The following is a 15,778-nucleotide window of genomic DNA, read 5'->3' on the forward strand; positions in this document are numbered from 1 at the left end:
TCTGACATTAGGCTTGAAGTGACCTCTCCGTACCACAGGCGTCTACTTCCTAAGAAGAGATGGCGATTATCTCTGCATAAGCGTATCAGAGGCATGTTTGCTCTTTCAGTTTCCCTTATCTCAGTTATTAGATATTCTGGTATCGGGAGAGGGAAATGGCTATTCTCTTTAAGATTGTGAAGCACCTTTTCCCGTTGTTTACAGTTAGTTGACCAACTATGCGCCGAAAAATTCAGACTGCCGTATGTCAGAACAGTAATTGGTTTATGCTTCTGTTCACAAAAGAATGTCTTATAAATTGACTGAAATTTGACCTTGTCATAGCAACCATCGCTATGGCAATCCTCATGTAGCTTTTCAGAGTGTCAAATCATTGAAATGTCCATTCAGGCTGTCCGAATCTCAAAAACAGCATGCAGGACATTGTTAAAATGTTGTTTTGGTCATTCTGGCATTCTGTCTAGGATGTTGCCTGACTTGTGTCCTTTGCTGGCTAGGTTAGACCCCCCCCCCCAAATTGGATCCACGTTTGGCTAATAAAAACCAGAGGCAAAAGACAAGCTGAATGGTTAAGAAGATTACTGTAACTTCTTAGCTAGTTTGTAAGCGATATACCTTACGGTGGTGAGGTCATTAAATGCTGTCGTTATTCAAACAGGACCACACACTGAGGGCATTTTCAGCTGCATCTGGGTGATATAAGATAGCACTGGTAGACTTTAGGCGTTTGAGGCTTTCCCTACTGTTAGCCCCCGTGAAGAAGTGCACGTGTATTCATCTCTGCGGCTGAGTCCAGTGATATGCAAAGCTGCCTGCTGATAAACAGTAATTGCCCTTGTCCTTACTGCCCCCCGTGGTGCTCGTCTGCTACGGCCGAAGCCACATCAGCTCTCGGGACCGACATTTGGCCGATGATGAAAGGTTGACACTATCGCTGAAAGATTTTTTTCGTTCCATAGGGGGACTGAGGATGATAAACCAGCATATAAAACGACAAGGCCGGGATCGTAGAACCTGCAGGGCAAACGACACAACAAACTAAAGCCAAACAGAAACCATTCGCTTATTTTGTATTACTGATGGTATCATTCTACAGAAATAAATTTCAGGACTGTGTATGTCTCTACATTGCAAAATATTCAATTTTCAATTTTGAAGGTCAGCTTGTCCACCTCCTGCAAAGTCTAACTGTGCTTTGATTCCAGATTTACTCTCTTGGGGTGTTTCCTGAATCTGCCGGGTATTTGGGTTTTGGTGCCCCTTGTGGTTAAACATGAATGATAATCCTGCTCCTGTGAGGGGCAGGGATCGGCACTGGCAGCTGTAATGAACTCACAGCGCCTTTCACTGCACTCCAGTTCGCGATCAGTGGGGAGGCAGATAACCATTATCCGCAGGCAGCCAAATGCATTTTTAGGCAATTTTGATGCAAGAAAAAATCAATTTAAACAGCTGGATATATTAAGGTTAGGCGTTTTGCCAAAGGATATCTAAGCAAAACCCTTCTTTAGACCTCAGCCAGCTATCTCTGGGTTACGAATCCCCATCCTGAAACACTACATTACCCACCCCCTGCTATCTGGCACATTTCGGAGAGCGCTTCGCTTCATTGTACGGCTTAATCAATTCATTCGCCTGCAGGCTAGCGATATTTGAGCATAACCAGTACAAGAAATGCATTGTGAAATTTCCATAGCTACACAGCTGCCGGATGTATCGAGGCTTTATGGAGACCCGAAGCTAACCAGCGGTGAGAGGTAAATGAGGACTATGCTTGTTTGGAGGTGCTCCGCCAAAACCACACTCCGTAGTCGAAGAGGGGTGGGTGGGGGTGGGGGGGGGGGGAGGACCCACTGCAAGATTTGCCCAGCGGGGGCCTAAATCCACACGTTAATTTGACAACGAGGAGGACTTATCGCTGCAGCCCAAGGGAAGCCGTTTGGAATAAAGGACATGGATGCAAATAAATGCTCTGATCCCGGTCTAATCTGACTTTCATGAGCATCCAGGAAGCTTTAAGGCAAAGGAACCGGCCAACCTTAACAACGCGGTAATGAATACAGACTAGAGGAGCCGCACTCACTTGACCATAAATTGTTAATGTCCACGTTAGGCCGCCTGCGACGGGTAGAAAGGTGGAAAAACAAAAATTCACAAGGGACAAAATAAGTCCTGGGGGAATGGGGGGGGGGGTGGCTGTTTCTCATGCATGGACTGTGGTGGGCCGCCCGCCGCCCGCTGGGAGAGAGCGTCAGCAACATGTTTTTTGAATCTCTGTCTCCGGGAGAGGTTGGGCGATGCATGTGGAATGGTAAATAATAACAGAGTCAACAGCCAATCAGCCGGGATGTGGGCGGGACAATGATGGAGCATGGGAGGTTACAGGCTGTCGATGGAGTTTTTCCTTAGCATATATTGAATCAGGAAATGCAAGGAATTTGGTTTGTATCCAACATTCCATACATCCCCCTGCTGGATAGAACCATTCATTTTCTTTCTTTTGCCAAATCGATATTGATTTCATAGTGTAATCGACGCATCAGCAGCTCATTTACAATATTGCATCCAAAATGCATTTCCCTGGCCAGCTGGCTAATTATGCCAGGGATTGTTGTGATGCTGCTCCAAGGTGCTTGATAAAAAATATATTAAGCTGTTGGAGGGACCTCATACACCTCATGATTCTTTCAATGAAAGCAATTTCAGGTCTCGGGATAAGCGTATACAGCCCCGGCGACTTGCAGACGTGCAGTTAATGTGGATTCTGTGAGCTGTAGATCTGCCAGGGCCTCAGACGGCGGTAAGAACCAGTGAGAAAAGCTCATGCATTTTCCGGAGAAACGGCAGCAATGCTGAAGCAGGCAAACACAGAGAGACGAGACGTCTTGGGCCTGTTATCTGCCCATTTTACTGAAACCAGTGACGGTGGACCTTACGCCGGCGGCTGGACTCACCCAGCGCTGGCTCTGCGCATTCCTTGTACTGCTCAGGAGTGCAGAACGGAGAATCTCCTGTAGATAGAAGAAGACGGTTTGAAAGTTTCCACCTGGTTCGCCTTGGGGCGGGGGGGGGGGGGGCGCTGACTGGTATCACACGGGGCTTTACAACATGGAGACTTCAGAGTCATCTACGTCTGCTGAATATGTGTTGGGGGTGGAGGGAGAAGTGGATTATGTTCTTCACGTTGACTTTGTGTCGCCCAATGGCACCAAGTACCAGAAGATTACCAGCAGAGTACAGCTCGTCGGTCAGATGGGTGGCACAGAGGTATATGTACTTCCTCAGTATCACCTGCAAAGACTACGTGTATTTTACTAACTTTTTCATGATGTTCAGCATTGGAAGTAAAACTTAATAAAGCTGTGTTTATTAGGACCGAAAACAAACTTTCTACTTCCTGAAGCAAGACAAAAGTGTTCCTATAGAGATTTTTTTGGGGGAGTGAAACCCAAAAGAGTCTGTTGTTTCACATAGCTCACATCTATATCAAACTCTCCAGCTTGTTGGCAAACTGCCTAATAGACTGGCCAGTTTGAAGCGCGATTCCACAATGCCACTCCATCCTGACTGCTAGCCCGGTACAATATATCTCTCTTTCTCCTTCAGTGGAGATCTGACATTTCTCCTCACAGGAACCAGGTCAGCCCACGAAAGCAGGTTAAGCATGTAGCCAGTGGATCTGTGCAGTGTTCTGTGATACTACGGCCTGTTAAAAAAAAACGATGACGTCACCTGATCCGCATTTCAAGCATTAATCACAGACGGGCCCAATTAGAGCGAAGGCTTCCTAATCAGGCTAAAGTACTCAAACGCAACCATTCTTCCTGCTAAACAAGGGGCAGTAGGCGAGTGGAAATGGTAAGAATAACCTCCAATCTAACCCGTTTAGTATCGATCGAGCATGAATTGATCGTGCCTCTCAGGAGCAAGAGTAACGTCTAGAGAGATTTCCTTAATAATAATGATGGCGAGTGGTTGAAAGCCACGTCATTAAACTTTAATCACATTGTTTGTTAATTGCAGTCATTAAGACAAAACCCCATCGGCCTCTCCAGCGCTGCCGTGGTAACGGGGAACATCGCTATGGAATCGTACGTCTGGGATTTTCATTTTTTTCCCAACACACTGCAAAGTTAATTTGCTTAATCCCGCAATTATTCATCTGTCCCTTCACACGCCTATGAAAGAGAGACCAGAAAAAGGGAGATTAATAGGACCAAAAACCATACTCAACTGTACCAATCAAATGTGGAAAACAGGCCATTCATTTTAATTCCCCACCTACTGTTGCTAATAAATGCACTTCATCACTAATAACTATGAGCAGTAAAATGGTTATTTAAATGGTACGTTAGAGCTACCGCTAATTTAGCCGACACAGACCTACTGTGGGAAGGATACGGTCATGTGACTTCTGATGAGCTGTTCACTGAAGCCGCTACATTTGAAAACAACAGGTAATTTGTTATACTTAGACTATTCAAAGTAGGGATATACAGTGAACCCCTTCACATTCATTAATCTGACGTTTGCGGTTTTGGTTATCCGCGAGTTGGAATATACAATTCACTGGGAGTATTTTTGAAGCCAAAAGTTCGCAGGAACTCGCAAATGACACATAAGCCGTTTATGCATTTCGATTACATTACATAATATAATATATAAATATTTTTGATACCTAACATTTGTTAGTGTAAATGCTATATCATTAATACTAAAAGTCTTGGCTTGGATGCTGTGCGTCTTTGTCTCAGCAGCCAGCCTCACTCCCGTTAGCGGTCTTTGTGACCGGAGGAATCTTGCATTTACCGCAGTAACTTCAAAACTTTTTAGCGTCGGTAATTTTGCATTTTTAATAATGGGTCCGGGGGCGGCATGGTGGTGCAGTGGTTAGCACTCTTGCCTCACACCTCTGGGACCCGGGTTCGAGTCTCCGCCTGGGTCACATGTGTGTGGAGTTTGTATGTTCTCCCCATGTCGTCGTGGGGTTTCCTCCGGGTACTCCGGTTTCCCCCCACAGTCCAACCACATGCTGAGGCTGATTGGAGTTGCTAAATTGCCCGTAGGTGTGCATGTGTGAGTGAATGGTGTGTGAGTGTCCCCTGTGATGGGCTGGCCCCCCATCCTGGGTTGTTCCCTGCCTCGTGCCCATTGCTTAATGGGATAGGCTCCGGACCCCCCGCGACCCAGTAGGATAAGCGATTTGGAAAATGGATGGATGGATGGATAATGGGTCCAAAATGCGGTGTGTACAGTAGCATCTTTGTACATAGAGGGGTATAAATTAGATGGTTTGTATATAATAAAAAAAAAGGCCTTGATAGTATTTTGACATGCAAACTGTACAGTACAGTACTGTTTGTTTAGAGATTGGTAATAAATACCAATCTCCAATTTGCTTAATCCCGCAATTATTCATCTGTTGTTGTGCAAACAACCAATGTTGTTTGCCCAAGTGTTGTTCATGAATTTTCACATTTTCATGGATTTTCTACTTCTAACCATTGTGGAAGGGGAGAGGTTGCTGGACACTGAAGGAAGCAGCAATATCTATCCATAAATCCCTTTAGACCCGTAATTGAATTAAGTTCATTTTCTGTTATTTGTCTACTTTTGGGGGATTTTTTTTTTTATTATTTGGGGGATTTTTTTTTTTCAGAAATCGTTCGGAATAGGCTTCACAATACCTGCACATATTTATTAATAGTGTGGTCCATTCTTCTGGAAGGATGCAAGTGGAATGAAAGGGACGGTCACAGAGAGGGAGGTGACTAACTGAGCCGTGCGGAAGATGAGATGATGCAGAGATGTCACAGAGAAATGACAATGACAGCTGTCCCTCATAATGCACGTGAGGTCGAAGGTCACCCCGGACCCAAGGTCGGCGACTGAAATGCGGGGTGCAAAGGAGAGAGGGTGCAAAGTTTTTCAGTCGCCCTGTTTAGGAAGGACAACAGCACATTAGTATATGATGAGAAAAATGCTAAAGAGGGGAAAATGATGAAAATGAAAATGGTGGGAAGAGAGGTGGTGTCACATGGGAATGCAGGGGGAGGGGCTTACCGGGCATGTGCACCATCTTGCAGTTGCAGTTCTCCACGATGTAGCGTGTCTCACAGTCGATGCGACAGGCCGTCACGCTGTACACCGGGAAGAAGCCTGACTCCGGGGGCCTTGACCGGCACTCGCCCCATGGTGGGGGCAGGTAAGTCAACTGTAAAGACACACACGGTCGTAGATTTTGGGTCTTTGCAATATGGGACGATCCTGTAATATACGGAACACAGGGAAGCTCTATGTGCATGTCTTCCAAGGTGCAGGATTAAATATCTGGCATACTGGCCATCTTCCTGGATAACCTATGGGTATGTGGGCCAGCAAAATGTATCCTTGCCAAGTGAGCATCTATACCAGTAGCCAAAATTGTGAAAACACCCAGCATTTCTTGCATTACGCTTAAAAAATTACTAAACGAATATCGGTAGTAATGTTTATAGATAATCAAAGAATGTTACGGATATCATAAATAAATAACTGGATTAACTGGAAAGTTCTGAAGTCTCTAAAAACCGGAAGTGTTTCCACAATTTCGGCCACTAGCTTATATCTGTAAACGTCGCTTGGCAAAAGTTATCGTAGGGAGACCCTCTGGTTGGCAAAATTCACTGTGGAGCTGTTGGGGACTCCAAAATCCCAGGCTGATTTGTAAACACAGTCCAGTCCTGGATGTTTTTTTTTAAAACTTTAACGTATTACAGAAATGCATCATCAATCCGAAAGAAGCTATTGAAGGTGGCCTTGGGCACAATCAAAGCACACAGCTGTGCCCTCCCACGCCACAAATCAGCCAATCAGGCCGCAAGGGGAGGACCTCGACAAAAAACACATATTTGCAGAATTTTGTTTGGTTACGAATGTTTTCCGATCAGCTTAGTGGAACCACTGAGATGTGTTGCAGCTCCGCTTTGTCAATCCAGACAGTTCCCATCCATGGACCATGAAATTCGAGGGCATGGAACGGAGGATAAGCACCTCAAATTAATGTTGATGTGCTGCAACGGTATGGAAATCCGCGCGCGGACGATGCACTTTTCGCCATTCCCGTTGAGCCGGCCCTGCCGCGACAGGCGCTTATTTTAACGCTCCTCTCCACTGGGGAGCTTGTGAGGCCCCCCCCGACACAAAAACAATGCTGCTGGGGAAGAGCCAAGGTCTCCCGATCTGAATGTGCTGGCAGCTAATTAGCTCGTGCTAAATTTAGCTTGGTTCCCACAAGTGACTTTTGAAGAGGACCACCCTAAGCTCTGACCACTAAAAACAAAGAACAAAGTCTGAGCTGAGCTTGTCTTCCTCAGAAACACCCCCGGCAGGGAACTATTTTTGTTTGCCCCCCCCCCCCCCCCATGCCAAATTAGAAATTCGTTGCTACTTCTTACAGGCTGACGCATTAGAATATCTTCACTTTAACATTTTCACTTTACAATTTCAAGATGGCCATTGGATTTTCCCATGAACCCCTGCTATACATAAAAAAGTGCAATGCATCAAATGCAGGGGGCGTATACAGGGGCACTGGCCCCAGCTGAAAGCTGATTGGCCCCCGGGGTGCCCCCTCTCCTGTCACGCAGTGATTCAAAACACGTCATTGGCTAATGGTAACGTTGGCCCCTCTGTATGAATTATGGCCCTTTTCGTGCTGCCCACCTTAAAAGAAAATCCTACAGGAAAGAAGGACACATTCGATGGGTGTCGTTAGATTTATTTGTATCTTTTCTTGCCCCTTCGTTCCTGTGCCTCAGTTTACAGCAGTCTTTCTTCTGCAAACAGCTGGCCAACAACTGGAAAATGTAATAAATCTACACACATTGACTTCGATACGTGCCAGGGGGTGCAAACTGCCGGTAGAGGTGCACAGGCCAGTGAAAGACACGAAGGGCGTATTCTAGAGTTCAGCGCTGAGGCCTGTGATTCATAAGAGGGGAGCTGGAACTGCATACATCCATCATGGTCGTTAAAAATCACACAGTCTAACAGAACATCTCAGTTGGAAATTGGACAGGATAAAAGCCCAAGATGACTGGCAACACAGCCGGGGGGGGGGGGGGGGGGGACAAGGAAAGTCAAGGGAGATGCGCCTCGAAAATGGCCGACGTCAGACTGACACACACAGATACTTCTAGAACATTCCTTTGTCTGTGTCAACGTTGGCCGGTGGGTGAAATGGGTGCCTGAGAACGGATTACAAATAGAGCGGAGCGGGATGAGAGATCATGGATCAAAGAAAATGCAAAAATTGGACGACATCCGTTCAAAAATGGAAATTGAAATAAGGGATTGAAAAAAACGGCTTCTGTTTTGTCGCCAACTTCAGAGATGTGTTGTTCATTTTTTTTTTTTAAAAAATACATAAAATAAAATAGTGAGGAACAACTGGAACAGCCCTCTCATCTTAACCGAAAACACCTCGTCTTACAAAGGCCGTTTGCTGTGATTTAACATGACATAAATATACACGAGGGCCAGTTGTGGGGGTACGGACATGGTTTTCAGCTCGAATACCAAATCTGATTGTTTCTTCAGAAAAACGAAAGTTCCCCTGAGGACTGAAAGCAGCGTGTTTTGATCTTGAAATAACCAACCACATTATTGTACTCAGAATAGCACTTATTGAAGAAATTACTTTCGAACACATCTACTCTGCTACGTTACTCTGTGGGCCTTCTGGTAATATGACTACAGGACCTGTAGCTGCTTAGAATTCGCCTCCTCAAATTAAAAAAACCTTCTACCTACTGACAGCATAAAAATAGGTGCCTGTAGGACAGTTTAAAATTAATAAGAAAGGAGAAGAGAAGGGAGAATAAAGGACCAAAAGAAATGTGCTGTTTGCATGTTCTCCCCATCTCACAAACGAATGTCGACTGACAGAAAAGGACATAGTGAGAAAAGGGTCACTTACCCTTTGCTCTTGTGTGGCCACAAACGTCTGGAAGCCAGGAGCGACCCCAAAGCCCAGCTCGTGCACAAAGGGCGGCTCGGCCTGGCTATGCACCTGCACCCTGATTCCGGCCTCGAACGCTGTTTCCTCTGCAAGGGGCAACGAGCAGGAAGCGGAGAGTCAGTCCAAAAGAAACATATATCAGCCAACCAAGAGTCACCCGGTCACCGGTAACACGGAGGATCTACAAGGCCAGACGATTCGCAGCGAACTGTCGCAGATCAGACTCTCAGAAAGGTCTTCATTGGCCAATGCATAAAAGGAATGTGTCTGTGTGGGTGAGCTGCGGTACAACATATAACACGCAGGTCTTTCTGAAGACAATTATATGTACACGTGAAATCCTGCGCATAATTTTACACTATACTGTCCACCAACAGTAAAATGCAACATGAGATGGAATAATAAAGGCTGAAACAACACTGAATAAAAAGGACTGCAGAATATTACATTGCGGTATGTGAAATTTTTGCAAGTAACACTACAATAATTATAGCGCAAAAAAGGAAATGACCCAAAAGAAACTACAGCCAAGTAGAACTTTTTATTATCTACCAATAAAGTGTGTCAAAAAAGTTGGTGGTGTTGCTGCAAGTTGCAACAGACTGAAAGCAGTGACGACAAAAGCGATGTGATTATTGTGCATGCGCGCATCGCAATAGTGAAACAATATATTGTGCAGCTCAACGGAATATCTATCTATCTCTATCTATCTATCTGCGTCCGTCCGTCCATCCATCCATCCATCCATCCATCCATCTATCTATCTATCTATCTATCTATCTATCTATCTATCTATCTATCTATCTATCTATCTAATTTGATCCAAACCACTCCCTCATCTAGGCACCACATGATGTGATTTCCTGTAAATCTGTCCCAGCAGGAACAGATATTCTCGACAACCCTAATCAAGACGAAGTAACAGCTGTGTAGCTGTGGGGGCGACGCTTAAAGGTGACTGGCAGCGTTAGCCGCCGCATTGCCGGCTTCTGTCGGCTTCTTGCAGAGCCTCTGAAGCACAGCTGCATTCCCGCATGGACGTCTCCCTGACAGCAGGCTCGCATCAGACCCGTCTGATTAGATTTACACGCTATACTCAGACTGTGCTACTTTGACGGTAACTTCCCGTGGTGTCCATGACCTCAGAGTTATGACAAACCAACAATAGGAGACCTGTGGGGGAAAACTCGTCTGTTAAATTAACCTCCCGGTGCCGGCAGCTGAGTGTCAGGATTAGAGACATCATTCCGGCAAGTGACATTCCCACTGAAAAAGGAAATGACAGTGTCCCGGTCTGCTCTCCCTCCCTTTGTGTTCTCAGCAACAAAAGCCATTAACTCCAGGCAGCCACCCCAATTAACTGCACGAGTTGGGGGCATATAGCAAGCTACAGTACCCGCACTTATCAGGGATGGTGAACCGTGTAAGTGGTAAATTCCTGCAGGCTGATCTGCTACCCAGAAGCAAGATTGAGTTACATTTCTGTAGGTCTACGTATGCATGCATGTATAAACATTCCTTATTTCTGTGCATGGATGGATGGATGGATGGATGTGCAAACCTTCTACACCACAAGGAAAAATTAAGGGAAAACATTGGCGAGACCAAGAACCCGGTAATATTTGCAAAAGAATAGAAATATTCAAAATAGCTACACATTTTCACAAACCACGTTTCATCTGTTATCTAGTGGGAGGCAAATTATTACACCCAAGATGAAATATTTTCAACTAAAGGTCCGTGGAATCATACATGACAGCATCTCAATGAAAACAAAGGCGCTCCTCGATGAATGATAAAAGTGAATTAGGACAGATCACAGGGGACAGTCCTCGGATGACTTTGCGTGCTCCAGTCACGTGCGGCCGATGATTGGGCAGAGACGGCAGCTGGTTCGGCCACGAGCCGGAACGCGGACGACAGGCTCAAATGATGACACATTTCCTGGATGTAGACGGCAGCCTTCCCGTGACACGATGCCAGGCTCAGGTCAGATCCGCACAGATGGGGCAGGGGCCTTATTACACACACTGATTTACATTTTATTTATTCATCAGGCATTTCTACTTGAAGTGATGAACATTTTTTTATTAACATTTCGGGGTTAAGGGCCATGCTGAAGGTGACATCACTCTGTCAACCCTGGGATTTGAACTGGCGACCTTCTGATCACACACACACACACACACACACACACACACAAAATAAACTCACTCTTTTGCAGTAATTTGTATTCTCTCTGACAGGCCACGTCGCTTTTAATCAGGCTCTCGCCGTTGGCGCTTATCAGAGTCGGACCGTCCTGCCAAAGCTGCTTGCTCCCCCTTTCAACTGAACAACAGACCTTCGTGAATCAAAAACTACAAGCTAATGCCCCCCCCCCGGCTCCCAAAAACCAGCCACCCAAAACCTACCGTGCACTTTCCACCGCAACAGCAGTTTTTTAATTACGTGTGGCCGTCGCGTTTGACTTGCAGTGAGCCGTGTCTCTTTGCTCTTTGCTCGCTATTCGGGGGTAAATTTTATTTTTAATAACCAGGCTAGAATGGGATGAGCTGGTGAAAGGAAACCATTCGCTTTGTGCCTGAGGCGGCGATCACGCTCACTGCCTTCTCAGCCTGCAAGGAATCTAATGTTCCTTAAGCGATGGATGATTTTTATAATACATACAACCTAAACCTCCAACCTGAACCAGGTTCTGGTGTATTCGGGGGCGGGGCCACGGGGGTACTGGCCCTAGCTGAAAGCTGATTGGCTCCCAGAGTGTCACTCACCAGTTCAAAACATATCACTGGCTAATTAAAAAAAAGCCACAAAACACAAAAATCCACACCATAAAATAGATAGTTTTGAGTAAAACCCATTAAATATCACCCTTTGCTCAAAAGACACAAATGGTCCAATGGTTCTTATCTAATCTAATCTTTACTACTCGATTGATATTCATCTTTAATATTGATTTCAGTATATGCAGAGTAAATAATGTGGGATGTGATCTTATTTTATTGTGTTTATGCTGGTTCATTAAGAACATTCTAGAAGGCGTCTTACAGGGTTGTTTTCATTGGGGGCGCCCCGGAACATGTCCCTTTTTAAGTGCCGATGCTTCTTTTTCTACGACAATTTTGTGAATTTCTTCCGAAGTCTAATGGAGGGTTGTGCTTCCTGTTATGCTGAGGAAGGTGCTTCTCACATAACCCATACTTACGAAGACTGCAAAGCAACTAAATAAACTTTTGAAGAAAAAAAACGTCCAGAACTTTAGTATCATACATATCTAGAGAAATATTAGGAAAATCTATGAAACAATTTGGAAGATAAAGAACAGAAACATTCATGGCCAGTTCTTTGACGCCCATTTTTTTATCCAAAGCCACATGCAATTAAAGAAGCCCGACGCTGGAGATCTGAGCCAACGACCTTCTGATCACCAGCACAGCGCCTGCTGAGCCACTCCCCGCTTTCCAGGAGCATGCAAATGCCACCAGCCTTTATTTACGACTTTCTTAGCAGCCAATTCTAAATCGCATCTGAAGGTGTCTTTCTTTTTCTTTTTACAGCTGTGTCCTTCTGAAGTCGTTTCTCCGGTGCCAAAGGACAGTAGGCCAGAACCTTCACAGAGCTCTACTTTCTGGCATGGAGCCTGTAAATGGCAGCTTTTGTTTTTTTTTTTTTGAAAGAAAAATAAATTACTTTTACAGTCCGCTGGGTAACAGATAAAAATAATCTGAAACCCGGCGACTTGGGCTCAAGGGGGCTGCGGAATTTTATAATGAAAAGACAACAGGAAAAACAAGTTCCTCTTTTTAGACTTTTCAGCACTAATCACTGTCCTCATTGCCGTTGAGATGGAAGCGTCCAATCAGCAAAACTCACATTGACCAATTACATTCTTTTAACTGATCAGTCAGCTTTGTGATTGGCTCATCCAATACTAACAAGAATGACTTATTTGAACAGTATTACTAGTGTCCGTTATATAACAGGCTCCCTAGGTAGCACTATAATCTCTCACCTCCAGGGCTGCGGGTTCGATTCTTGTCCCTGACTATCTCTGCACAGTCACCGCGGATGTTCACCGCAGGTTTGTACACGTTAGGTGAACAAGTCTCTCCAAATTGCCCATAGTATGTGATTATTTGTTTGAATCTGTGTCCTGTGACGGCAAGGCATCCTCCACAGCGAATACCCCAAGCTTGTGCCCTGTGCTTCCTGGAGGAGCGGATTACAAGTTACAGAAGATGGATGGATATATACAATTTCATATATAGGTTTGTTATCTTATATATACAGTCAACCGGTCCCTTGCTGAAATACTTTTCTGACTTGCTCTCCCCCTATTTCTCCTCCCGTCTCCATCCTCCCAGGCAGCTATTCTAGGCCCCTGCGCCCAGCGTTACATGAATGAGTAACAACAAAGCTCTCTTTTGGAAAAGCCATTTTCTGGACCGATACGTGCTCAGGACCTACTGCTCTGGAAAAAGATTCCATATGAATAATCTGTTGCTCTACTCCTCTCAGGAAACTTCAAACACTTTAATAAACTGCCATAATTTTTTTTTCAGCTGGGTGGGCGATGGACGGAGAGATTACAGCTTTTACGAATTTTCGGAGAAAAGAAAATCAGCAAATTTGCTCCTCTGTAATTACTCCCTGTAAACGTAAGGAAACTAAAATGGGCGCCGTTAGAATGAACATTCAATCTAGTCAGATTCTCCACAATTTTCCCTAAAAGCTCTTGGCTGCCATTCACGCTTCAGGTTGTGTATGAGAATACAAGCATCCTCCATCCCAACTGACTGAAAATCCCAGTAGTTCACAATTTGCTTTACTTGCATTTCTGTCCTTTAGGAAATCGTGCTTAAGCTGCAATCACATCCCCTGTTTCAGTGTTGGGATGAGCCTGGGACACCCCGATTGCTAACAGCCAGGATTTAAATATAGTTGGACCCCAGTGGAGCCTCCTTATGTCCAAATCACACCTTGTCGGAGCGCAACTCCACCTTTTTTCTTAATGTCCCAAAATTTAGTAAAAGATTCTACGTGAGCGGTTTAATAAAAGGGCAGATTTATGTTTTTCATCAGCTTTAATTAGCCACTCTGAGACGCTCCTACATGACTTTTGTCTCATGCTTGTGTATTTTGACTTTTTTCACTTAAACATCACTTACTAGCTAGAGGTAAGAGATGTGTAAGAAGAAATCCGTGAGTAGCTTAATATTTTAATGCATTTTCTGGGGGAGATTAGGAATGGATGAGGAAGAATATTACTTGTAGCGATAAGCCATTGTGATGCACCTTTAAGGTTTTACATGATGTTTCAAAAAGATTCAAGCACTATTTATTAACCATGCAATATGTAGAATTATCATGAAAATGACTTTTTGATCACATATTTTAAAGTGGCAACACAGCATGTTGATGAATGAACATAGCACAACTGTAAGATTCTGATCATGAATACATACAATAACTAATAAACTGACGTACAGAGCAATTTATTCAGGACCCCCCCCCACCCCTACTCTGTGCCTGACAGGACCTCCCCCCCTCCCTCACTAGATTAGGGCATGTCAGGTCCAGAAAGTACAAATCCAGACCAAGATTTTGTTTCTATCAACCAGTTGAGCATAAATAGTCGCAGGCACAGAGAACTCAGCTGGTTAGTAGAAACAAAATCTTGGTCTGGATTTGTACTTTCTGGAGCTGAAATGCCCTAAACTGGCGAGGAGTTACTCAATTCCCTCAGAGAAAGTGCTCAAACATGGACAAGAGGAATAAGATGGATTAACCGCAAGCTCATTGGAGGGTGACCTAGTACGATTTCACAAATAAAACGCAGAGCACAAAAAAAAACAACTATAAAAATAGAAGAGGAGGGATGCAAATTGAGGCTCTTTGATCAAATGAGAGAGAAGAGAGGAACTTTGGATTTAATTTGCCGATAAATGCGGGCTGACTTTACAATGTGAACTGCGAAGACACTGCAAGTCACATCGCATAAATGCACAAGTGTTTCTCCTGAGAGGACAGCTGTTGGAACTCACACGGCCGGCGACACCTGAGCCAGCGAATCAAAGCGCGGCTTTACAGAGGGAATCGTCGCATTTTTTCATCCAAATTAACTGCACGCTTGTTTTTGGAAGCGTAAATATGCAAGATCAGTGGTCTAAGCTGACATTCTGGAATATTCCGGGTTACGTCGGAAGGAGGCTTGGTTTACTGCTGACGCTTTAAATGGCAAGCAGGTAAGTCAGCTCCCTGTCCGTGTTGGAGAACAAGACACAGGTTTTCACAGTGGAGATGCTGCAGTGGTGAATGCCTTACAGTGTAATGGGTCGGTGAGTCAGTGGTTCAGGCGGGCAGACATGCGACCAGTGTGAGGCCGCAGGAGCCAGCTGCAGGTCACTGCCCCATCTCCGCCGCCACCCATGCTGCCAATATGCCTTCACCAGAGCAGAATTTGTTCTCACTTAATTTAGGTTTAAATTTACAGCGCCGTCCAAAATACCGCAGCGAATTTATTATTTACATTTAACGCATTTATCTGACGCTTTCATGAACAGCAACTTACAGTAGTGGGGCTATAACTTATGAGCACTGCCTGGGATTGGAACCCACAACCTTTGTAATGTTGGCACAATGCTTTCATTGTCATTCCTTCTTTCTATCTTAGTACTCTGTACTTGCTTACACTGTGTTTACTGTCTTTGTACTTTGTCTATTTGCACTAATACGTATATTTGTCTGTGCTCTAGGTACTTTGCAGCTCTATGC

The 15,778-nt window shown here is 44.7% G+C and overlaps 1 protein-coding gene across 6 annotated transcripts in view; it reads right to left on the reverse strand.

Moving 5' to 3' along the window:
- The window catches only part of asic2 (acid-sensing (proton-gated) ion channel 2), a 217,803-nt gene that overhangs the window by 6,917 nt on the left and 195,108 nt on the right, over positions 1–15,778 (reverse strand). For 4 of the 6 annotated variants that reach the window (XM_049003176.1, XM_049003174.1, XM_049003175.1 and 1 more), the window contains 3 exons: positions 8,960–9,087; positions 6,064–6,214; positions 2,955–3,011 (listed from right to left, as the gene is read on the reverse strand). In XM_049003176.1, the coding sequence (XP_048859133.1) occupies positions 2,955–3,011; positions 6,064–6,214; positions 8,960–9,087 (336 nt within the window). Of the gene's footprint in view, positions 1–2,954; positions 3,012–5,687; positions 5,938–6,063; positions 6,215–8,959; positions 9,088–15,778 lie in introns of those variants that run through there. The other 2 variants (XM_049003178.1, XM_049003179.1) reach the window with 2 other exon arrangements.

This window comes from Brienomyrus brachyistius, unplaced genomic scaffold (assembly GCF_023856365.1).
Source record: "Brienomyrus brachyistius isolate T26 unplaced genomic scaffold, BBRACH_0.4 scaffold75, whole genome shotgun sequence".
NCBI classification, from domain to species: domain Eukaryota; kingdom Metazoa; phylum Chordata; class Actinopteri; order Osteoglossiformes; family Mormyridae; genus Brienomyrus; species Brienomyrus brachyistius.